General features: G+C 37.2%; 1 protein-coding gene across 8 annotated transcripts in view; it reads left to right on the top strand.

Annotated features, from left to right (window-relative positions):
• LOC309663364 (small membrane A-kinase anchor protein) overlaps nucleotides 1-25353 on the top strand; it is a 285507-nt gene that overhangs the window by 95730 nt on the left and 164424 nt on the right. For 7 of the 8 annotated variants that reach the window (XR_014265199.1, XR_014265200.1, XR_014265201.1 and 4 more), the window contains one exon: nucleotides 24412-24445. Coding sequence is in view for 2 of the 8 variants with exons in the window: in XM_082467354.1 (XP_082323480.1) it covers nucleotides 24412-24445 (34 nt within the window). In the remaining 6 variants the exon portion in view is untranslated. Of the gene's footprint in view, nucleotides 1-9105; nucleotides 9203-24411; nucleotides 24446-25353 lie in introns of all 8 variants that reach the window. The other variant, XM_082467355.1, reaches the window with a different exon arrangement.

Below are 25353 nucleotides of genomic sequence, written 5' to 3' on the forward strand. Positions count from 1 at the left end.
TGATTTTAAGACTTCTTTTTGTCTTTCAGTATTTTAACTGTGATATGTCTATGGATCTTTTTGTGTTTGTCTTACTTGGAGTTTGTTGAGCTTCTTGGATCTATAGATTTATGTTTTTCTTCAAATTCAGGAACTTTTTACCATTATTAATTCAAATATTTTTCTGCCCTTTTTTTTTTAAAGCTCATTTTTGTTTGTAGTACCTTTTTTTGCAGGGGGAATGGTTTTTTATTTTATTTTATTTTATTATTTTTTAACATCTTTATTGGAATATAATTGCTTTACAATGTTGTGTTAGTTTCTGATGTATAACAAAGTGAATCAGCTATACGTATACATATATCCCCATGTACCCTCTCTCTTGTGTCTCCCTCCCACCATCCCTATCCCACCCCTCTAGGTGGTCACAAAGCACTGAGCTGATCTCCCTGTGCTATGCAGCTGCTTCCCACTAGCTAGCTATTTTATATTTGGTAGTGTATATATGTCAATGCCACTATCTCACTTCGTCCCAGCTTACCCTTCCCCCTCCCCCTGTCCTCAAGTCCATTCTCTACATCTGCATCTTTATTCCTGTCCTGCCCCTAGGTTCTTCAGAACCATTTTTTTTTTTAGATTTCATATATATGTGTTAGCACGATATTTGTTTTTCTCTTTCTGACTTACTTTACTCTGTATGACAGACTCTAGGTCCATCCACCTCACTACAAGTAACTCAATTTCATTTCTTTTTATGGCTGAGTAATATTCAATTGTATATATGTGCCACATCTTCTTTATCCATTCATCTGTCGATGGACACTTAGGTTGCTTCCATGTCCTGGCTATTGTAAATAGAGCTGCAATGAACATTATGGTACATGACTCTTTTTGAATTATGGTTTTCTCAGGGTATATGCCCAGTAGTGGGATTGCTGGGTCATATGGTAGTTCTATTTTTAGTTTTTTAAGGAACCTCCATACTGTTCTCTATAGTGGCTGTATCAATTTACATTCCCACCAACAGTGCAAGAGGGTTCCCTTTGCTCCTCACCCTCTCCAGCATTTACTGTTTGTAGATTTTTTGATGATGGCCATTCTGACTGGTGTGAGGTGATACCTCATTGTGATTTTGATTTGCATTTCTCTAATGATTAGTGATGTTGAGCATCTTTTCATGTATTTGTTGGCCATCTGTATGTTTTCTTTGGAGAAATGTCTATTTAGGTCTTTGCCCATTTTTGGATTGGGTTGTTTGTTTTTATGATATTGAGCTGCATGAGCTCTTGTATATTTTGGAGATTAATTCTTTGTCAGTTGCTTCGTTTGCAAATATTTTCTCCCATTCTGAGGGTTGTCTTTTCATCTTGTTTATGGTTTCCTTTGCTGTGCAAAAACTTTTAAGTTTCATTAGGTCCCATTTTATTTTATTTTTTATTTCCATTACTCTAGGAGGTGGGTCAAAAAGGATCTTGCTGTGATTTATGTCATAGAGTGTTCTTCCTATGTTTTCCTCGAAGAGTTTTATAGTGTCTGGCCTTACATTTAGGTTTTTAATCCATTTTGAGCTTATTTTTCTGTATGGTGTTAGGGAGTGTTCTAATTTCATTCTTTTACATGTAGCTGTCCAGCTTTCCCAGCACCGCTTATTGAAGAGGCTGTCTTTTCTCCATTATATATTCTTGCCTCCCTTATCAAAGATAAAGTGACCATATGTGCGTGGGTTTATCTCTGGGCTTTCTGTCCTGTTCCATTGATCTATATTTCTGTTTTTGTGCCAGTACCATACTGTCTTGATAACTGTAGCTTTGTAGTATAGTCTGAAGTCAGGGAGCCTGATTCCTCCAGCTCCATTTTTCTTTCTCAAGATTGCTTTGGCCAAATATCATATGTTAACGCATATATGTGGAACCTAGAAAAATGGTACAGATGAACCGGTTTGCAGGGCAGAAATAGAGACACAGATGTAGAGAACAAACGTATGGACACTGGGGAGAAAGTGGCAGGGTGGGGGTGGCGGTGGGTTGAATTGGGGGATTGGGTTTGACATATATACACTAATATGTATAAAATAGATAACTAATAAGAGCCTGCTATATAAAAAGTAAATAAAAAAGAATTTTTAAAAAATGATTGCTTTGGCTATTCAGTGTCTTTTGTGTTTCCATACAAATTGTGAAATTTTTTGTTCTAGTTCTGTGAAAAATGCCATTGGTAGTTTCATCGGGATTGCACTGAGTCTGTAGATTGCTTTGGGTAGTATAGTCATTTTCACAATGTTGATTCTTCCAATCCAAGTACATGGTATTTCTCTCCATCTGTTTGGATCATCTTTAAGTTCTTTCATCAGTGTCTTAAAGTCTTCTTCATACAGGTCTTTTGCCTCCTTAGGTATGTTTATTCCTAGGTATTTTATTCTTTTTGTTGCAATGGTAAATGGGATTTTTTCCTTAATTTCTCTTTCAGATTTTTCATCATTAGTGTATGGTATGCAAGAGATTTCTGTGCATTAATTTTGTATCCTGCTACTTTACCAAATTCATTGATTAACTCTAGTAGTTTTCTGGTAGCATCTTTAGCATACTCTATGTATAGTATCATGTCATCTGCAAACAGTGACAGTTTTACTTCTTCTTTTCTGATTTGGTTTCCTTTTATTTCTTTTTCATCTCTGATTGCTGTGGCTAAAACTTCCAAAACTATGTTGAATCATAGTGGTGAGAGTGGGCAACCTTGTCTTGTTCCTGATCTTAGTGGAAATGGTTTCAGTTTCTCACCACTGAGAACAATGTTTGCTGTGGGTTTGTCATATATGGCCTTTATTATTTTGAGGTAAGTTCCCTCTATGCCTACTTTCTGGAGGGTTTTTATCATAAATGGGTGTTGAATTTTGTCAAAAGCTTTTTCTGCATCTATTGAGATGATCATATGGTTTTTCTCCTTCAGTTTGTTAATATGGTTTATCACATTGATTGACATGAGTATAATGAAGAATCGTTGCATTCCTGGGATAAACCTCACTTGATCATTGTGTATGATCCTTTTAATGTGCTGTTGGATTCTGTTTGCTAGTATTTTGTTGAGGATTTTTGCATCAATGTTCATCAGTGATACTGGCCTGTAGTTTTCTTTTTTTTGTGACATCTTTATCTGGTTTTGGTATCAGGATGATGGTGGCCTCCTAGAATGAATTTGGGAGTGTTCCTCCCTCTGCTATATTTTGAAAGAGTTTGAGAAGGATAGGTGTTAGCTCTTCTCTACATGTTTGATAGAATTCACCTGTGAAGCCATCTGGTCCTGGGCTTTTGTTTGTTGGAAGATTTTTAATGACAGTTTCAATTTCAGTGCTTGTATTTGGTCTGTTTATATTTTCTATTTCTTCCTGGTTCAGTCTCAGAGGGTTGTGCTTTTCTAAGAATTTGTGCATTTCTTCCAAGTTGTCCATTTTATTAGCATATAGTTGCTTGTAGTAATCTCTCATGATCCTTTGTATTTCTGCAGTGTCAGTTTTTGTTTCCCCTTTTTCATTTCTAATTCTGTTGATTTGAGTCTTTTCCCTTTTTTTTCTTGAGGAGTCTTGGCTAATGGTTTATCAATTTTGTTTATCTTCTCAAAGAACCAGCTTTTAGTTTTATTGATCTTTGCTATCATTTCCTTCATTTCTTTTTTATTTATTTCTGATCTGATCTTTATGATTTCTTTCCTTTCGCTAACGTTGGAGTTTTTTTGTTCTTCTTTCTCTAATTGCTTTAGGTGTAAGGTTAGGTTGTTTACTTGAGATGTTTCTTGTTCTTGAGGTAGGATTGTATTGCTATAAACTTCCCTCTTAGAACTGCTTTTGCTGCATCCCATAGGTTTTGGGTTGTTGTGCTTTCATTGTCATTTGTTTCTAGGTGTTTTTTGATTTCCTCTTTCATGTCTTCAGTGATCTCTTGGTTATTTAGTAGTGTATTGTTTAGCTCCATGTGTTTGTATTTTTTACATTTTTTCCCTGTAATTGATATCTAGTCTCATAGCCTTGTGGTTGGAGAAGATACATGTTATGATTTCAGTTTTCTTATATTTACCAAGGCTTGATTTGTGACCCAAGATATGATCTATCCTGGAGAATGTTCCATGAGCACTTGAGAAGAAAGTGTATTCTGTTGTTTTCAGATGGAATGTTCTATAAATATCAATTAAGTCCATCTTCTTTAATGTGTTATTTAAAGCTTGTGTTTCCTTATTTATTTTCATTGTGGATGATATGTCCATTGGTGAAAGTGGAACGTTAAAGTCCCCTACTATGATTGTGTTACTGTCGATTTCCCCTTTTATGGCTGTTAGTATTTGCCTTATGTGTTGAGGTGCTCCTATGTTGGGTGCATAAATATTTACAATTGTTATATCTTCTTCTTGGATTGATCCCTTGATGATTATGTAGTGTCCTTCTTTGTCTCTTGTAATAGTCTTTATTTTAAAGTCTATTTTGTCTGATATGAGAATTGCTACTCCAGCTTTCTTTTGATTTCCATTTGCATGGAATATCTTTTTCCATCCCCTCATTTTCAGTCTGTATGTGTCCCTAGGTCTGAAGTGGGTCTTTTGTAGACAGCATATATGTGGGTCTTGTTTTTGTATCCATTCGGCCTGTCTGTGTCTTTTGGTTGGAGCATTTAATTCATTGACATTTAAGGTAATTATTGATATGTACGTTCCTATTACCATTTTCTTAATTGTTTTGGATTTGTTATTGTAGGTCTTTTCCTTCTCTTGTGTTTCCTGCCTAGAGAAGTTCCTTTAGCATTTGTTTTAAAGCTGGTTTGGTGGTGCTGAATTCTCTTAGCTTTTGCTTGTCTGAAAAGGTTTTAATTTCTCCATCGAATCTGAATGAGATCCCTGCTGGGTGGAGTAATCTTGGTTATAGGTTCTTCCCTTTCATCACTTTAAATATGTCCTGCCACTCCCTTCTTGCTTGCAGAGTTTCTGCTGAAAGATCAGCTGTTAACCTTATGGGGATTCCCTTGTATGTTATTTATTTCTTTTCCCTTGCTGCTTTTAATATTTTTTCTTTGTATTTAATTTTTAATAGTTTCATTAATGTGTCTTGGCGTGTTTCTCCCTGGATTTATCCTGTATGGGACTCTCTGCACTTCCTGGACTTGATTGACTATTTCCTTTCCCATATTAGGGAAGTTTTCAACTATAATCTCTTCAAATATTTTCTCAGTCCCTTTCTTTTTCTCTTCTTCTTCTGGGACCCCTGTAATTTGAATGTTGGTGCATTTAATGTTGTCCCAGAGGTCTCTGAGACTGTCCTCAATTCTTTTCATTCTTTTTTCTTTATTCTGCTCTGTGTTATTTATTTCCACTATTTTATCTCCCAGGTCACTTATCCATTCTTCTGCCTCAGTTATTCTGCTATTGATTCCTTCTAGAGAATTTTAAATTTCATTTATTGTGTTGTTCATCATTGTTTGTTTGTTCTTTAGTTCTTCTAGGTCCTTGTTAAACGTTTCTTGTATTTTTTCCATTCTATTTCCAAGATTTTGGATCATCTTTACTATCGTTACTCTGAATTCTTTTTCAGGTAGACTGCCTGTTTCCTCTTCATTTGTTTGGTGTGGTGGGTTTTTACCTTGCTCCTTCATCTGTTGTGTGTTTCTCTGTGCTCTCATTTTGCTTAACTTACTGTAGGTTTGTAGTTCCCATTGTTTTTGGTGTCTTCCCCCAGTGGGTAAGGTTGGTTCAGTTGGTTGTGTAGGCTTCCTGGTGGAGGGGACTGGTGCCTGTGTTCTGGTGGATGAGGCTGGATCTTGTCTTTCTGGTTGGCAGGACTGCCTCCAGTGGCGTGTTTTGGGGTGTCTGTGAACTTATTATGATTTTAAGCAGCCTCTCTGCTACTGGGTAGGGTTTTGTTCCTGTCTTGCTAGTTGTTTTGCATGTGGTGTCCAGCACTGGAGCTTGCTGGTCGTTGAGTGGAGCTGGGTCTTAGCGTTGAGACAGAGGTCTCTGGGAGAGCTCTCACCGATTGATATTACTTGGGCTGGGAGGTCTCTGGTGGTACAATGTCCTGAACTTGGCTCTCGCACCTCAGAGGCTCAGGCCTGACACCTGGCTGGAGCACCAAGACCCTGTCAGCCACACGGTCAGTTTTGGAGCCTGAGAAGCACCTCTGCAGTCTGGAGGTCCAGGAGAGCTGGTGGTGTAGTTGCAGTCCAAGACCCAACTCTGAAGGCCTGGAGAAACAGGCTGCAAACGTGCTTCCAAGGCAGAGAGGCAGGTCTGTAGTACCTTTTGTTTTCGTTTGTGCTCCCTCTAGTTTCACTTGCTCATAGGTTGCCATGGGCAGAGGCCTTGCACTGACACTTCAGACCAGAATTCCTGGTGAGCTCTGCCCTTTTATTCTGTACTTTTTCAGGGACTCCCTTTACATGTATGTTAGTACAGTTGATGTTGTCCCACAGGTCTCTGAGGCTCTATTTTCTTTTCTTCAATCCTTGTTCTTTCTGTTCTTCAGATTGTATAATTTCCATTTCTTATCAACAAGTTCTCTGATCTTTTCTTCTGCCATCTCAAATATGCTGGTGAGCCCCTATAGTGAATTTTATTTTATTTATTGTAATCTTCAACTCCAGAATTTCTGTTTGTTTCTTTTTTAAAAAATAATTTCTGTATACATATTAAGAACTTCTATCTGTTGATTCTTTGTTTTCATACTTTAATTCTTTACACATGGTTTCTTTTAGTTCTTTGAACATATTTATAGTAGCTGCTTTAAAATCTTTGTTAAATACAGCATCTGGAGCACCTGAGGACACTTAGACATAGTTTGTAGTGACTACTTTTTTTCTAAGTATGGATCTCACTTTCCTATTTCTTTGCATGTCTCATATTTTTCTGTTTTTGTTGAAAAAATATATATATATCCTCAGTCAATAATATACTTGCCCCAACCAGGACCACAACCTTAGGCAAGTAGAGTCAAGCTATTGCCCTCTCCCACTGGTCAGTCTTTGGAAGTCACTTCCATCAGCAGCCACTTAGCATGGACATCATCCAGCATTCCAAATCAAGTGATCCCCCACTGATGGTAGCAGAGAAGCTGCCAGTCCTCAGAACTTGCCCCATCTGGCAGAACTTCCTCATAGATCAAGGCAGGAGATGTGGTAGGAGCAGCCTCAGACCAGAACACCACAGATTCCCACTGTTCTTACCTGAAGTTCAGCAGTATTACAAGCATAAAAATGCTTCTCAGACTGTCATATGCCTTTGTTTGATTTCCAAAGTACTGAAATGGTTATTTTTGTAAATTTCTCCAGATTTATAGATACTTTTTGGGTAGAGTATTTGCTGAGTTCATCAGTAGACCATAGCCAGAAACCCCTCCCTCTGCTTTTATCTGGACCTTCTCTTTTCTTCATCTCTATTTTCCATATCCTTAGTCTTGTTAGTTTCTCCTCGGTGTGGAGAACTGTCCCAGAAGGCAACACTAGTGGCTCCATTTTATGAATCAGTAGGACTAGTCAGCTCCAGCCCTTATCATGGACCCCTTGTATTCACCCATTATCTGCTTTTCTCAAATTGACTCACCACTTTCCACTGAATACCTGTTTACTTTGGTTCTCAGATCCATCAGATGGTTTATTTTTCTCTCTGTCTTTACTTTCACAGATGCCAAATTTTTACAGGTCTTAAGGTCTGTCCTCAAGTGTTTGATTTTTGGGTTTTCTGGGAGTACTTTGTCACCCAATTTTCTGATGTGTCCATAGGATTTTAATTTTTCTATTTAGTTGGTCTTTCTGTTTTCATGTGGGAATTCAGAAATATTCAAAAACTATGCCACCATTCCTCCATTGCTGTCATCTTCCTGGAGTCCTGGGTCTTTTAGGTTATTCATTAAGTTTTCTAGTTTGTTTTTTTAAAGGTATTCAGTGTTTCTTGTTAGTTTTATTCCTGAGATATGTGATGGTTTTTAATTGCAATTAAAAATGGAAAATGATATCTCTCATTACATTTTCTAATAGGAACTCTATTGGCTTTTGTAATCTGCTCTTTCATCTGGATTCCTTACTGACCCCTTTTTAGTTTACAATTTTTTAAAGTTTATTTTGGATATTTAGGAAGACACTTATGTAGATAACATTTTCCTTCCATATTTTCTAATTTAACCTTTATTAATATTCTTCCATGTCAGTGCTTATAGAACTAATGCTTTTTTAGAATATTTACATATTATTCACGTATATCATTCTACCATAATTTATTTAAACAATTCCTTTTTTGACATTTATATGATTTCCAAATTTCTGCTATTGTAAATAGTATATCTTTGGGGATTTATATGAGTATTTCCATAGATTAAATTCCTAAAATAGAATTACTAGGGAAAGAAATATATTCCATTTAAAATTGTCTTCCAAGCTATTATTAGTAGTTATAGAATAAATTTAATTGACTTTCGCACCTCAGATCTATTATGCCACTGAATCTTTTTAACTCTAACTTCACAATTTCCAGAATCTGATCACTTCTCACAATTGTCACTGATTTAACCTGGTCCAAGATATCATCATTTTTTTTTTTTTTGGCATGGGTTATTGCAGTGACATATGATCCATCTCTCTGTTTCCATTCTTGTGGAAGAGTCTATTCTCAGTGTATCAATACGTTCAACCTAGCAGCCAGTGTGAGTATGTGTAAATGTAAGTTAGATAATCTCAGTATTCTACTCCAGATCCTCCTCTGGTTTTAATCTAATAATCTAATACAGAATAAAAGTCGAAAGCTTTACAATGACCCATTAAGGCCTTTTATGATCTCCTCCTTTTTATCTCTTACCTTATCACTTATTGCTATTCTTCAACAGATCTATTTCAAAAGTGTACCTTCCTTCCTCTTAAGTAATAATATTCTCCTTCTTTTGTATCAAGAAATATTTTCTTTTAAACCATATTGTTTTCTTGTTTATTTTATGTTTATTCATCCTTTTATTTTGAGAGCAACAAAGCACCTGTTTTACATACCTTTGCCCCAGATGTCACCTGATTTCCATTTAGAGCATATGATTATGTGATTATATCATATGATTGTAATTATTTTATTATGGGCTTCAGGGCATTTGTGCTCTACTTCCCTCCCTTGCAGAGGAATCAGAACCAGCAAAGAAGCAGCAGCAGAAGCAGCAGATGCAAAAAGAGGAAGAGGAGAAAGAGGAAGAGGTTATTCTAGTGCAAAATTTTGAGTGGGTATCCCTTTCAGGGAGGGAGAGACACTGATTTTTATTGGCTGTTTTGGTGGGTTCAAGTCAAAGGACACTGCTCTAGGTTTAGTTGCTTAAGGTATTAGGTCTGCCACTCTGGGAATAATTTCACCACCTTTTCCTCAGCCTCCTTCCACTCCCATCTCTGCCACAGTAATGTCCCATTAGGACAGGACTTCTACTTACCCCAGACGGTGGTACCTACCGAGTCCTGCCACAGTCTTTATATTTTTTCATTGTAGGGCATGTTCCCTATTAATCTCATGGTTTTTCCTTTCTCTACTCCTAAATTAGAAGAGATGACCATAGCGTTTAGTGTGTACCTTCTTGTATTCTCAAAAGGCAATGCTGTTTTCTTGTGGAAGTGAATGCCAAGCTTTCTTGAGTGTCCTCCTTTAGGTTAGAACTCTAAATATTTTCAACATTTGTAGCATCTGGTATTCTTCCCTTAGCTTTAAGCACCAACTCAACTTTTCCATACTTTTACATTTTCCTTGGTCAATTTAGTTGGAATTGGGAAGAAAGGAGGCAGATACTGTTTCTAATCTGAATTTTTGTCCCTTTAGCCTTCTTTCTTTATAATATCTGATGTACTATACTGGTGCTTAGTACATATGAGTTTCTGTTATCATCCACTGTAGGTGCAAATGAGCACTAAAATTATCTAAGGATGACCATTTAAACATTCCAGTATGTCTAGTTAGAAGTAAAAATAAATATAGCAGAATATTCTTATCACTTATAAGATGAATGAGTGATTGATCTGTGAAAAGATTCTATCAGAGAACTGGAAGAATTGCAGTTATAGAGTTAGCATTCCTTGACACCATTTCTGGAGCATAACTGAGTAATAGACATTTTCTGAGATAAATCTCCCGCAGACTCACAGTCAAATATATGAGTCAACAAGCCACGACTTTCTTCTCAAAGTAGACGACTCAGTGAGCAGCTCTACTTAAAAGCTAGTTGGAAGCAGAATTCTGGGGAACAGGATTTGTATAATGTATTAGGAAGAGATCCTAATATAAGAATTTAGATAAGCAGACCTTCTGAGCAAGATCTTACTATGAAATTTTCAATGATTTGGTTGAAAATACCAGATAACCACAACGCAGTGTACATTTTACCACAGGAGAGAAATGCACTTTATCAGGAATCTTCAAGCTAGGGTAGGGTACCTATTAGAGATGTGAAAACTTTCTAGGGATACAAAGACATGGATCATTTAAAAAGAATCAATTTCCAGATTCTCCACTTCCAGCTATTTGCAAAGATTAACTTGAGTGTGAACTTGCCTGAGTTCCTAACAGCCCTTTACTCACTTTACAAAAGCACACACATAAATGGTTCATACTCTAAGCTCTGAGCAAAGGGGAGGACTTAGTTTTTCTTTTTTTTAATTAATTAATTTATTTTTGGCTGTTTTGGGTCCTTGTTGCTGCACATGGGCTTTCTCTAGAGTGCAGTTGCAGCGAGTGGGGGCTACTCTTCTTTGCAGTGCGTGGTCTTCTCATTGTGGTGGCTTCTCTTGTTGCAGAGCATGGGCTCTAGGCGTGCAGGCTCAGTAGTTGTGGCTTGCAGGCTCTAGAGTGCAGGCTCAGTGGTTGTGGCGCACATGCTTAGTTGCTCCGTGGCATGTGGGATCTTCCCAGACCAGGGCTCGAACCCGTGTACCCTGCATTGGCAGGCGTATTCTTAACCACTGCGCCACCAGGGAAGTCCATGGGAGGACTTAGTTTTAATGATTAATCAAGTTACCACAATCCACAGGGAATTTCTCTGTCTTCTCTATTTATGTTATGGGTAAAAAGTGGGTTAGGAGTGTGGTATTTTGGCCCAAGTTGGGATGTTTTGAATGCATATGTATCATAGAATAGCATAGTGGAACTAGCGATGATTTCCATTTAAGGACTGTGACTTTTCCGTGCCCCCAGCTGTTATCAGTTAATATGTACACAAAAGGAGCAAAGCAAGGAAAGCATTAATAAGAAATATTGAAAGCTAAAAACAGTGATTTTATACAGGTAAGCGTTAAAAATTCTAGCTATTCTCGTTACTTATTCCTAGGACATATCAGTAGCAGAAAAGAAAAGCCTCTTTGAAAAGCCAAAGCAGTTAAGTTTACTGGTGCTGACTTTTTTAAATGTAACTGAAGAAAAATTTTTTTGGTGCTACCAAATTTTTCAAAACACATTAGATAAAACTCACCAATAAGACTTTCACCTACTTTCTTTCACATTTTGTAATTTAGACAAAGTATTTAAAACCTATTTTATTAAGTGAATCTGATGAATTATTTATTCCATTTATAATCAATCATCACCTAATTTCATCTAACAAAATTTTTTTTCCTACTTTATTTTAAAAAAATTAAAGGACAGTTCCTATACCAATTAGTTTATAGCAGTATTTTATAGAGTTAGTATTTATAAACTATATAAAATTTTAAAAATAATATTTACATTATTATTTATAAATAGTTTTTTTTTCACTAAATGAAGAGAAAAAGGTTGATCATGATTTATCTCACTAACATGCTTTACCGGTAAAATTTTACTTGATTGTTTAATAATTATCAAAATTATTTAATCAGTTGTATACTAAAAATTATTACAAAGCTAACCCAATCCAAAAGAAGATTTTTAATTTTTAGAACCTTATGATCATCAGAAATAAAAATAAAATTTAAATTTTAGTTAATATACAGGTTTTTGTTATAGATTCATTGAACAAGTATTTACTGAACAGCTTTGTGCCACGCACTTTGTTTCTTGGGACATGTCAGTGAATAAAAGAGATTACACACACATATGCAGGTGCACACACACAAAGACATCCCTATACTTGATCTCCTGGAATTTATATTCCGTGGGTGTAGGTAAGCATATAATGCACTATGTTAGATAAGTGTTTGGGAAAATGAATAAGTAAAGCAGAGTTAGAGGTTAGGAAGCAGGGGTTTGTAAGAGAAGTGGTGTGGAGGGATTGTAATTTTAAATAGGGAGATGGGGCTAGACTGTGTTAAAAAGTGCTATTTGAGCAAAATTTGAAGAAGGTAGGCATTTGCCATGTGGTTACCTGAGGTTCCACAGAGAAAACTGCAGTCCAAAGACTAAGATTCCTAGTATTTTGAGGAATAGCTAGGAGACCACTGGATGGAGCAAATTGAGGAAACACAGCAAGAGTAGTCAGGGAAGTATAGCAGTAGGGAAAGGCCAGATCATGTAGGCCCTTGTAGAGTCTTTTACTTTGAGTGAAATGGAGAGCCCTTAGAGGATAATAAACAGAGATATGGCTTTATCATTCTTGACTTCTGTGTAGAATATTGACTATAGGATGCAAGAAGTATAACAGGACAAGTTGTTAGGTGCTCTTAGGATATGGCAATGGCACAGACTGGAGTGAAATAAGAGGAAATGTTGAGAAATGGTTGGAGTCAGGAGGTACTTAGAAGGATATGAGAGGAGAGGGTTTTCGTTCTGAGTAACAAGAAAAATGGAGTTGCCATCAACTGAAATGGGAAAGACTGCAGTGGAGCAGTTTTGGAAGGGAAGATCAGGAATTCAATTATGGATATGGTGAGTGTGAGATGTCTGTAAATATCCAAGGGGAGATATCAAGTACATAGTTAGATAATCAAGTCTGAAATTTGGGAGAGAAGTGTAGGCTAGAAATTTTAATTTGGGAGCCCTTGTCCAGGAGATGATATTTAAAGCTAGGAGACTGGAAGAGACCATGGACAAAATGAGTAGGTAGAGAAGACAAGCAGATCAAGGACTGAGTCTTGAAGTATACCAACAGTAAGAGGTTGGGAAGAAGAGAAAAACTCAGCAATGGGGCCTGAGAAGTAGTGGCCAATAAGGTCTTCGGATAGCCAAGAGAATAAATCAGTGAATAAAATGTTTCAAGGAGGAGAGAGTAACTTGAGGAGTTTTTGTTGCAAAAAAAGGAGTAAATGAGGTGGTGGCTCATGGGGGAAATAAGTTGAAAGAAACATTTATTTTAAAGATGGGAGAAATAACGCCATGTATATATGCTGATAGGAGGGATCCAGTAGGGAACAAAAACAACAACGACAACAGATTGATGAGTTAGGAAAGACAAAGAAGTATTTCTATATTCTTGAGTAAGTGAGGTAGGATAGGGTCTAGTACACAAGTAGAGAATTTTGCTTTAGATCAGAGTATGAATAATTCATCTATAATAACATGCAGGAAAGGAGAATATGTGGGTGCAGACAGTGGTTTGTGGAATTTCTTTCTTATTACTTTGATTTTCTTAGAGAAAGGAAGTGAGGTCATCTACTTTGAATAACAGTATAAAGGAGGTACTATGATTTGAGAAGAGATGAGGTGTGAAAGTCACATAGGAGAGTAAAAGGGGGCATGGGTTAAGGATGTATTGCATGATTGCTGAGCAATATTAATGGTAAGATTAACCATGAATTTGAATTTTTTAATACTTAGAGCCTTATGGTCATAAGGAAGAAAAATAAAATTTTAAATTTCAGTTTGTATACATGTTTTTGTTGCACAGTCATTTGGCAAATATTTGTAGATTAGTCATGAATTTGAGGTCAGTGTGCTTGTATAGAAAATATGGTAGATGGTGTATTAGTCACCTATTGAAACAGTAGGGCTGCATAACAAAAAAATCACAAAAAAAGCTCAGTGGCATCCAACAATATATATTTACTTTATCTTATGATTCTACAGCTTGGCTTTGTAGTTTTGTTTAACTGATTTGAGTTTAGTAGGTCTCTGTGTCTACAGGCAGCACTGAGTCTGCTAGGTGCTTAAGTGATCTTTCCTAGACTCATATGCCTAGGGCCTTGGCTTGGACAATTTTGCTGGCCTGTTTCTGTTTCATATGTTTCTTTTTCCATCAGGCTAGCCTGGGCATATTCTCATTGTAAAGGCAGAGGAACCAAGAGAGAACTTAAAAGAGTGAAGTTATAATTTTTTTTCTTAGCATCAATATTTCTAATATGTCTAAATTCTTTATAGCTAAACTTCTGAGGAACAGTTTTAGGCATCAAGTAAAAATTTGTAAAGGGATACGGAGATGAAGATTTTCAAAATTCTTTTGGGAAATACGAGATCAAAAGTTTGATGATTATTGCTCTAAATCATACCTCCGCTTGTGGACCTAAATAAATGTGGACATGACAGAGGTGGTAGGGTCTTTGCTCAAGCAAATTCAATTTTCAAATCTGATAGTGTGTTCAGATTGATTTGGGGACAATCCATAAGAATACAAGGTCATGTCAGAGTCACTTCTTCAAACTTTATGGGCCAATTGTCATCTTCCACTCAGCTCTCTTCAATTCATATTTTCTGCATATCTTGACCTGCAAGCAATAAAAAATCTTTGCCCACTATGAGGCTTGTAAATGGCATCTCATTCTTTTTTTTAAATTACCTTTCCTCACTACAAGTGTATTCGTCATTTATGGCGCTGCATTTATTTAGGAGTGAGGCCGAGGCTGGAACATCCAACAAAGATCCAGGCTGAAGCAGGAATGATCATCATCCTCATCCTGCAGGGCTTCTCATCCCAATGGCCTCAAATCTCTCATTAGTGTAAGCTTGATTTTGTATAACATAACAGCTGGATTTTAAGAGGGCTAAAAGAGAAGATGCTAGTCCTTTCAATACCTGAGATCAGAAGACCTAAAACATAACTTCTGTCACATTTCATTGTGACAGTGACATTCAACATGACATCACAAAGCAAGTCACAAGGCTAGTGCAGATTCAAGGGGAGGAAAAATAGACCTCACCTCTTCTTGATGTGAGGGGACATGTGTGTGCAGAGATAGAATTTGGAAACTGTTGGACATTTAGATTTGTTCTTCAATTTTCTATTCATATCTATTTTTCCTTTCAAATTCTGAGTTTTCTTGTTATAACAATTTTAAGAGTTCTTTCTATATCACAGATATCAGTCTGTTATCTGTCAGTTGCAATGAAAAATTTTTTTGCCTAAATGTGTCTTCCCTTTTGAATTTGTTTATAACCTCTTATGCCATACATGTTTATTTTAACTTGGTCAAACATGTTATATGTGTAATGTTTTAGCTTTTATACTAATATTTTTAGTTTTAGTTTTAAGTGTTTAATCAATCTGGAATTTAAGTTTGTATATGATATGAGATCAGGGTCCAGGTTTATTTTTTTTCAGATGATTGGCCAATTGAGCCAGTATCATATATTACATATAGTATCTTTTCCCCAGTGAACTGAAATACCACATTTGTCACATATATGCTCAGATTGAGTTCTGGGTTATCTATTCTGTTTAACTGAACTGGGTGTTCTTTTTAAATCATTTTTTTTTTAAACCCATTTTTAAAAACAATTCAGCAGCATTAAGTACATTCACGTTGTTGTGCAATCATCACTACCGTCCATCTCCAGAACCTTTCATCTTCCCCAAGTGAAACTATGTACACATTAAACAATAACCTCTCCCCCCAACCCCAGCTCCTGGCAACCACCAATCTACTTTCTGTCTCTATGAATTTGACTATTCTAGGTACCTCATATGAGTGAAATCATACAGTATTTTGGGACTGGCTTATTTTGCTTAGCCTTATGTCCTCAAGGTTTGCCCATGTTGTTGGTGTCAGAATCTCCTTTCTTTTTAAGGCTGAATAATATTCCATTGTGTGTATATTACGTTTTGTTTATTGATTCATCCATCAATGGACACTTGGATTGCTTACACCTTTGGGCTATTCTGAATAATACTTCTATGAACATGGGTCTACAAATATCTGTTCAAGTCCCTGCTTTCAATTCTTTTGGGTATATATCTAATAACTGAGTAGTTTTATCTATTTCTATGCCAATACCATACTGATTTCTAAACATTTTATAGATTTTGTTTCTATGTAAAAGAAATATTTTTATCATTTAAATTTCTAGATGTTTATTGTTATTACAGAAAAGAAAAATCTATTGATTTTATATATTTTATTACATCTAATCACCTTACTACATTCTTGTATTATTTCCAATAGAATTTTATTACTGTTTCTTGGGATTGCTAGATAGTATGCATCACCTTTTGCTAACCTGGTACTGGTTGAAATTATTTTTGTATCTTATTTAAAATATTTGCTATTGGTTTTTAGAAAATAATCTTTATCAAATTTAAGTACAGTTGACCCTGGAACAATGCAGGAGTTAGGGGCACCAACCACCCCCCAGTCAAAAATCCATGTATAACTTTATACTTAGTCCTCAATATCTGCAGTTCCTCACCCTTGGATTCAGTCAGCCTCGGATGTGTAGTACTGTACCATGTATTTATTTTATTTTTTTTTTTTTAAGTTTTTTTTTTCGTTTTTTTTTTCCTTCTGCTTTTTTATTTATTTATTTATTTATTTATTTATTTATTTATTTATTTTTGCCTGTGTTGGGTCTTCGTTTCTGTGCGAGGGCTTTCTCTAGTTGTGGCAAGCGGGGGCCACTCTTCATCGCGGTGTGCGGGCCTCTCACTGTCGTGGCCTCTCTCGCTGCGGAGCACAGGCTCCAGACGCGCAGGCTCAGTAATTGTGGCTCACGGGCCTAGTTGCTCCGCGGCACGTGGGATCCTCCCAGACCAGGGCTCGAACCCATGTCCCCTGCATTGGCAGGCAGACTCTCAACCACTGCGCCACCAGGGAAGCCCATCATATAGGTTTTTAATTGGTGATGTAAGAAGTTATGTTGGGGGGGTGGAGTCAAGAGGGCAGACTAGGAGGATGGGGAATTTGCGTCTCCACACAACTAGGGCACCTACCAGGCCCTGGTGGGGGACCACGGACATGTAAGGGGACGAGAGGAACCCCCAGAGACCAGGTAGGACGTGGGGTGTGGGGGGAGTGAAGGGGGAGGAGAAGTGGAGGTGGGACAGGCCCTGTGCCCCTGAGGGGTGGCTGGGGGAGGGGAAGGGATCCCACACCCGAAGGGGGAAACTGGGGGACCATTGGGAGGGCAGAGGATGAAAAGGGAGCATGACCAGGTATCCCCTGCCCACTTGGGCCCCCAGGAGCCGGCTGAGATCCTGGGCCTGATGCTCTGCCCACCTGGGCGCTAGTGGTGCGGATCCTGAGGGAGTGGGAGGGAGGGAAGTGGGAGCAAAAGTAAAGGCCAGACCTACCAGACTGGCAACCCTAAGTGGCGGCTGGGGGAGGGGAGGAGTTCCTACACCCAGCGGGACCCACCCACGGTTAGGGGTCCAGCAGGGACGGGGGAGACCCTGGAGGAGACATGGGGGAGCGCAGAGGAAGGGAAGGGAATACGGCCAGTGCTTTCCCTGTCCACTGAGGCACTGGGGAGCCTGTTGGGCTCCCAGGCCTAATCCTCTGCCCTTGGAGCCTCCCTCCTGCCTAGCAGAGCCCAAGCCCCGCCCCTACACCCCCACCCAGGGCCCCACCTCTACACTCGGAGACCCCTTCTGAGACCCCCTCCAACCAGGCTGGGCCTAAACCCCACCCACACACCCTCACCCAGGGCCTTACCTCCAAACTCCGGAACTCCAGAGACCCCCCCTTTGGACGTGCTGCCTCTCCTCTTCCACAAAGGTCCTAAGCAGAGGCCCCACCCCATGCTTGAACATCGCCCCGCCTAGACCCCGCCCCAAAGGCCTTTTCCGGCTGAGTGGGTCCTGAGCCTAGGCCCTGCCCCACACTCAGACGTCACCCCACACCCACCTAGGTACCGCCCCACCGTAAACCCCACCCCTGCATAAGTTCCATCCCTGCTTAAACTCCACCCCCATAGCCAAGGCTTTTTTTTTTTCTTTTTTTATTTTTTCTTCTTTCTTCTTTTAGTTTGGGGTTCTGTTTTACCTTGTTGTTGCTGATTCATTTATATTTTTATTTTTTCTAATAAATCTTTTATTTTTCTAATTTTATTTTAATCTTTATACTTTGTTATTGTTCTGCTCCTTTTGGCTTGTTCCCCTTTTTTTTGTTTTCTTTTTTTTTCTCTTGTGATTTTGTTTTACCTTGTTGCAGTTGTTTCAATTATATGTATTTTTTTATAATGCCTTAAGTTTATTATTAAATATTTTGACAGGGGTGAGTGGGGAGAGTACGGAAGAATAATGTTGAACAATAATTGGGTATATTCAATGCTGGTAAATTATATTTTTATCTTAATATATTTTTTATCTTTCTAATTTTATTTTATTTTTTTTCTTTGTTATTGTACTGCACCATTTTTTTTTCTTTTTGGCCACACCACGTGGCTTGCGGGATCTTGGTTCCTAGGCCAAAGGTCAGGCCCGAGCTCCTGTGGTGGGAGCACCGAGTCCAAACTGCTGGACTAACAGAGAACCTCAGATCCCACGGAATATTAATCAGAGTGAGGACTCCTGGAGGTCTTCATCTCGGCACCAAGACCCGGCTCTACCCAACTGCCTGCAAACTCCAGTGCTGGACGCCTCAGGTCAAACAACCAGTAAGACAGGAATACAGCCCCAACCACCACCAAAAAAAAAAAAGAAATGCCAAAATATATGTTACAGGTGAAGGAGCAAGGTAAAAACCTACAAGACCAAATAAATGAAGATGAAATAGGCAACCTACCTGAAGAAGAATTCAGAGTAATGATGGTAAGTAAAGATGATCCAAAATCTCGGAAACAATATGGAGAAAATACAAGAAACATTTAACAAGGATCTAGAAGAACTAAAGAGCAAACACACAACACAATAACTGATTAAATATACTCTAGAAGGAATCAATAGCAGAATAACTGAGGCAGAAGAATAGATAAGTGAGATGGAAGATAAAAAAGTGTAAATAACTACCGCAGAGCAGAATAAAGAAAAAAGAATGAAAAGAATTGAGGACAGTCTCAGAGACCTCTGGGATACCATTAAATGCACCAACATTTGAGTTTTAGGGGCCCCAGAAGAAGAAGAGAAAAAGAAAAGATCTGAGAAAATATTTGAAGAGACTATAGTCGAAAACTTCCTGAACATGGGAAAGAATATAGTCAATCAAGTCCAGGAAGCACAGAGTCCCATACAGGATAAACCCAAAGAGAAACATGCCGAGACACATATTAATCAAACTATCAAAGATTAAATACAAAGAAAAAAAATTAAAAGCAGCAAGGGAAAAGAAACAAATAACATACAAGGGAATCCCCATAAAGTTAACAGCTGATCTTTCAGCAGAAACTCTGCAAGCAAGAAGGGAGTGGCAGGACATATTTAAAGTGATGAAAGGGAAAAACCTACAACCAAGATTACTCTACCCAGCAGGGATCTCATTCAGATTCAATGGAGAAATTAAAACCTTTACAGACAAGCAAAAGCTAAGAGAATTCAGCACCACCAAACCAGCTTTAAAACAAATGCTAAAGGAACTTCTCTAGGCAGGAAACACAAGAGAAGGAAAAGACCCATAAAAACAAACCCAAATCAATGAAGAAAATGGTAATAGGAACATACATATTGATAATCACCTTAAATGTAAATGGATTAAATGCTCCAACAAAAGACATGGACTGGCTGAATGTATACAAAAACAAGACCCTTATATATGCTGTCTACAAGAAACCCACTTCAGACCTAGGGACACATAAAGACTGAAAGTGAGGGGATGGAAAAAGATATTCCATGCAAATGGAAATCACAAGAAAGCTGGAGTAGCAATACTCACATCAGATAAAATAGACGTTAAAATAAAGACTGTTACAAGAGATAAGGAAGAGCACTACATAATGATCAAGGGATCAATCCAAGAAGAAAACATAACAATTATAAATATTTGTGCACCCAACATAGGAGCACCTCAATACATGAGACAAATGCTAACAGCCATAAAAGGAGAAATCGACAGTAGCACAATAATTGTTGGGGACTTTAACACCCCACTTACACCAATAGACAGATCATCCAGACAGAAAATAAATAAGGAAACACACGCTTTAAATGATACTATAGACCAGATAGACTTAATTGATATTTTTAGGACATTCCACCTGAAAGCAGAAGAATACACTTTCTTCCCAAGTGCACATGGAACGTTCTCCAGAATAGATCCCATCTTGCATCACAAATCAAGCCTTGGAAAATTTAAGAAAACTGAAGTCGTATCAAGCATCTTTACTGACCACAATGCTCTGAGATTAGAAATCAATTACAGGAAAAAAACAGTAAAAAACACAAATACATGGAGGCTAAACAATACACTGCTAAATAACCAAGAGATCACTGAAGAAATCAAAGAAGAAATTAAAAAATACCCAGAAACAAATGACAATGAAAACACGATGATCCAAAACCTATGGGACGCACCAAAAGCAGTTCTAAGAGGGAGGTTCATAGCAATTCAAGCTCACCTCAAGAAAAAAGAAAAATCTCAAATAACAATCTAACCTTACACCCAAAGCAACTAGAGAAAGAAGAACAAAAAATACCCAGAGTTAGTAGAAGAAAAGAAATCATAAAGATCAGAGCAGAAGTAAATGAAATAGAAAGAAAACAATAGCAAAGATCAATAAAACTAAAAGTTAGTTCTTTGAGAAAATAAACAAAATGGATAAACCTTTAGCCAGACTCATCAAGGAAAACAGGGAGAGGACTCAAATCAATAAAATTATAAATGAAAAAGGAGAGGTTACAACTGGCAACTCAGAAATGCAAAAGATCATAAGAGACTACTACAAGCAACTATATGCCAATAAAATAGACAACCTGGAAGAAATGGACTAATTCTTGGAAAAGTACAACTTTCCAAGATTGAACCAGGAAGAATTGGAAAATATAAACCAAACAATCACAGGTAATGAAATTGAAACTGTAATTAAAAATCTTCCAAGAAACAGAAGTCCAGGACCAGATGGCTTCACAGGCGAATTCTATCAAACATTTAGAGAAGAGCTAACACCTATTCTTCTCAAACTCTTCCAAAAAATTGTGGAGGGAGGAACACTCCCAAACTCGTTCTATGAGACCACCATCACCCTGATACCAAAACCAGACAAAGTTATCACAAAACAAAGAAAATTATAGACCAATATCACTGATGAACATAGACACAAAAATCTGCAACAAAATACTAGCAAACAGAATCCAACAGCACATTAAAAGGATCATACACCATGATCAAGTGGGCTTTATCCTAGGGATGCAAGGATTCTTCAATATACACAAAATAATCAATGTGATACACCATATTAACAAATTAAAGAATAAAAATCATATGATCCATCTCAATAGGTTCAGAAAAAGCTTTTGACAAAATTCAGTACCCATTTATGATAAAAATTCTCCAGAAAGTGGGCCTAGAGGGAACCTACTTCGACATAATAAAAGCCATATACGACAAACCCACAGCAAACATCATTCTCAATGGTAAAAAAGTGACAGCATTTCCTCTAAGATCAGGAACAAGACAAGGATATTCACTCTCACCACTATTATTCAACATACTTTTGGAAGTCCTAGCCACAGCAATCAGAGAAGAAAAAGAAATAAAAAGTACAGACTGGAAAAGAAGTAAAACTGTCACTGTTTGCCGATGACGTGATACTATACATAGAAAATCCTAAAGATGCCACCAGAAAACTACTAGAGCTAATCAATGAATTTGGTAAGGTTGCAGGATACAAAATGAATGCACAGAAATCTCTTGCATTCCTATACACTAACAACGAAAGATCAGAAAGAGAAATTAAGGAAACAATTCCATTTACCATCGCAACATAAAGAATAAAATACCGAGGAATAAACCTACCTAAGGAGGCAAAAAACCTGTACTCAGAAAACTATAAAACACTGATGAAAGAAATCAAATATAACATAAACAGATGGAGAGGTATACCATGCTTCTGGATTGGAAGAATCAATATTTTGAAAATGACTATACTACCCAAAGCAATCTACAGGTTCAGTGCAATCCCTATCAAATTATCAGTGGCATTTTTCACAGAACTAGAACAAGAAATTTTACAATTTGTATGGAAACACAAAAGACCCAGAATAGCCAAAGCAATCTTAAGAAAGAAAAACAGAGCTGGAGGAATCAGACTCCCTGACTTCAGACTATACTACAAAGCTACAGTAATCAAGACAGTATGGTACTGGCACAAAAACAGAAATATGAATCAGTGGAACAGGATAGAAAGTCCAGAGATAAACCCACGCACATATGGTCACCTTATCTTTGACAAAGGAGGCAAGAATATACAACGGAGAAAAGACAGCCTCTTCAATAAGTGGTGCTGGGAAAAATGGATAGATACATGTAAAAGAATGAAATTAGAACACACCCTAATACCATACACAAAAATAAACTCAAAATGAATTAAAGACCTAAATGTAAGGCCAGACACTATGAAACTCTTAGAGAAAAACATAAGCAGAACAATCTGTGACATAAATCACAGCAAGATCCTTTTTGACCCACCTCCTAGAGTAAGGGAAATAAAAACAAAAATAAACAAATAAGACATAATGAAACTTAAAAGCTTTTGCACAGCAAAGGAAACCATAAACAAGACGAAAAGACAACCCTCAGAATGGGAGAAAATATTTGCAAATGAAGCAACTGACAAAGGATTTATCTCCAAAATATACAAGCAACTTATGCAGCTCAATGTCACAAAAACAAGCAATGCAATCCAAAAATGGGCAAAGACCTAAATAGACATTTCTCCAAAGTAGACATATAGATGGCCAACAAATACATGAAAAGATGCTCAACATCACTAATCATTAGAGAAATGCAAATCAAAACCACAATGAGGTATCACCTCACACTGGTCAGAATGGCCATCATCAAAAAATCTACAAACAATAAATGCTGGAGAAGGTGTGGAGAAAAGGGAACCCTCTTGCACTGTTGGTGGGAATGTAAACTGATACAGCCACTATGGAGAACAGTATGGAGGTTCCTTAAAAAACTAAAAATAGAACTACCATATGACCCAGCAATCCCACTACTGGGCATGTACCCAGAGAAAACCATAATTCAAAAAGAGACATGTACCGCAACGTTCATTGCAGTACTATTTACAATAGCCAGGACATGGAAGCAACCTAAGTGTCCATCGATGATGAATGGATAAAGAAGATGTGGCACGTATATACAATGGAATATTACTCAGCCATAAGGAGAAACGAAGTTGAGTTATTTGTAGTGAGGTGGATGGATCTAGAATCTGTCATACAGAGTGAAGTAAGTCAGAAAGAGAAAAACAAATACTGTATGCTAATGCATATATGTGGAATTAAAAAAGCAGTACTGATGAACCTAGTGGCAGGGCAGGAATAAAGACATAGACGTAGAGAACGGACTTGAGGGCACAGGGTGCAAAGGGGGAGCTGGGATGAAGTGAGAGAGTAGCATTGACATATATACACTACCAAATGTAAAATTGATGGCTAGTGGGAAGCTGCTGCATAGCACAAGGAGATCAATTTGATGCTTTGTGATAACCTAGAGGGATGGAATAGGGAGGGTGAGAGGGAGGCTTAAGAGGGAGGGTATATGAGAATGTATGTATACGTATAGCTGCTTCACTTTGTTGTACAGCAGAAACTAACAGAACATGGTAAAGCATTTATACTCCAATAAAGATGTGAAAATAAAAGAAGTTATGTTAATAGATTTCTTGATCCTTGTTTGTATTCTTGGAATTAAAACTTAATTGATGATAGAGTACTGTTCTTTTGAAAAATTGCTGTGTTGTATTTCCTAACATTTTACTTAAAATTTATTGTGATAATCATTTTCCAGTGGATCAAACGATCATGTTGTACATCTAAAATTAATACAATGTTCTATGTCACTTATATCTCAATAAAACTAGAAGAAAAAAGAGAGATACTTTGATGGGAAAGCTTGAGAAATACTATAGGTGTTAATCATTTTGAAGAAAAATCCTTCTCTGTTTTTATTCCAATATTCTCTTTTTATTTTAAAATGTCAAATTTTTAAAATTTAAATTTCTCATAATAGAACAAACTCTTTAGTTTTAACAGGATTATTTTATCAGAAATTTAAGGAAAAAGAAAAGCTGCTTAGATTTCTTTTGGAGCATAAACAGAGCCTCAAAAGATCATATTTACTATCCTGTAAGTAATGTATATATATTTCCTGGTTTGTATTTTAAAAGCTTTAAGTAAAGATGTATTAGTTAGGTTATAACATTTTCTAATTTAATTGTAATTGTCATTTTTAGATGTTTTCCGAGAGGCTGTTAAAACTCCATCAAAGTAAGAGGGAAAAATACCCATTTTTCCTTATGGTAATTTACCCATACCTGTAAATCTATACTATTGTTGCCTTATAAAATCCAAGATATCCTCCAGGGGGCACTAGATACAGTAGTAAATGTATTTGATGTCATGCCAATGTAAATGACATGTGTGTGTAAGCAAGAGATGGGAGGGAATCATTCTGACTGCTATGGTGTTCCTACTGGAGCTGTTGTCATGGACAGCATCCTGGTAAATGTGGGCTTCCTAGGGATATGAGCCTAGATCAAGCAGTTACTTGGCTGATATGCACTTGGAATCTTAAAAGTCTTTCTGAGTGAGAAACCAAGATAAGATTTGCAAAACTGCAAAACCCAGTTCTTTCTACTATGTACAAGGGCACAAATAAAGCCATATTTATATATACCTTGTGTAACTGTAGAATGAGCACAAATGCTATGCAATGCTAAACTGTACTAAGCATATCTAGACTGCATGTCCTAAGAAAAAGCATGTTGAGGCATATTCAAAATTATGTCATTGAAGATCAGTGCCCACATATCATTTGTTTAGGTCCTATTCTAGGCTTGAGGAACCCCCAATGTGCACTTGAATTCAGTCAGATTGATTCTAGAGTCAACTATAAACTTCTGGTTCTAATCCCACATACATCTAATAATCCAATCCTTCATTATTTCTAACCTAGACTATTGATGTACTATACCTGTGTATCTTTTGCCTCATTGTAAAGGAGAATCTCTAAATATATTTATAATCACTTTAAAATGATGAATGTCTAGAGAAATTACAGTGTCTTCAAACCAGGGAATCAGCAGGATTGCAAACCAGAGAATTTGTAATTATTTAAAAATTAATCCTTCTTTTTGTATCTCTGTGTTTGAATTGCACATCTTAGTTTGGGTTGC

This window comes from Balaenoptera physalus, assembly GCF_965194825.1.
Source record: "Balaenoptera physalus genome assembly, chromosome: 6".
Classification (NCBI taxonomy): domain Eukaryota; kingdom Metazoa; phylum Chordata; class Mammalia; order Artiodactyla; family Balaenopteridae; genus Balaenoptera; species Balaenoptera physalus.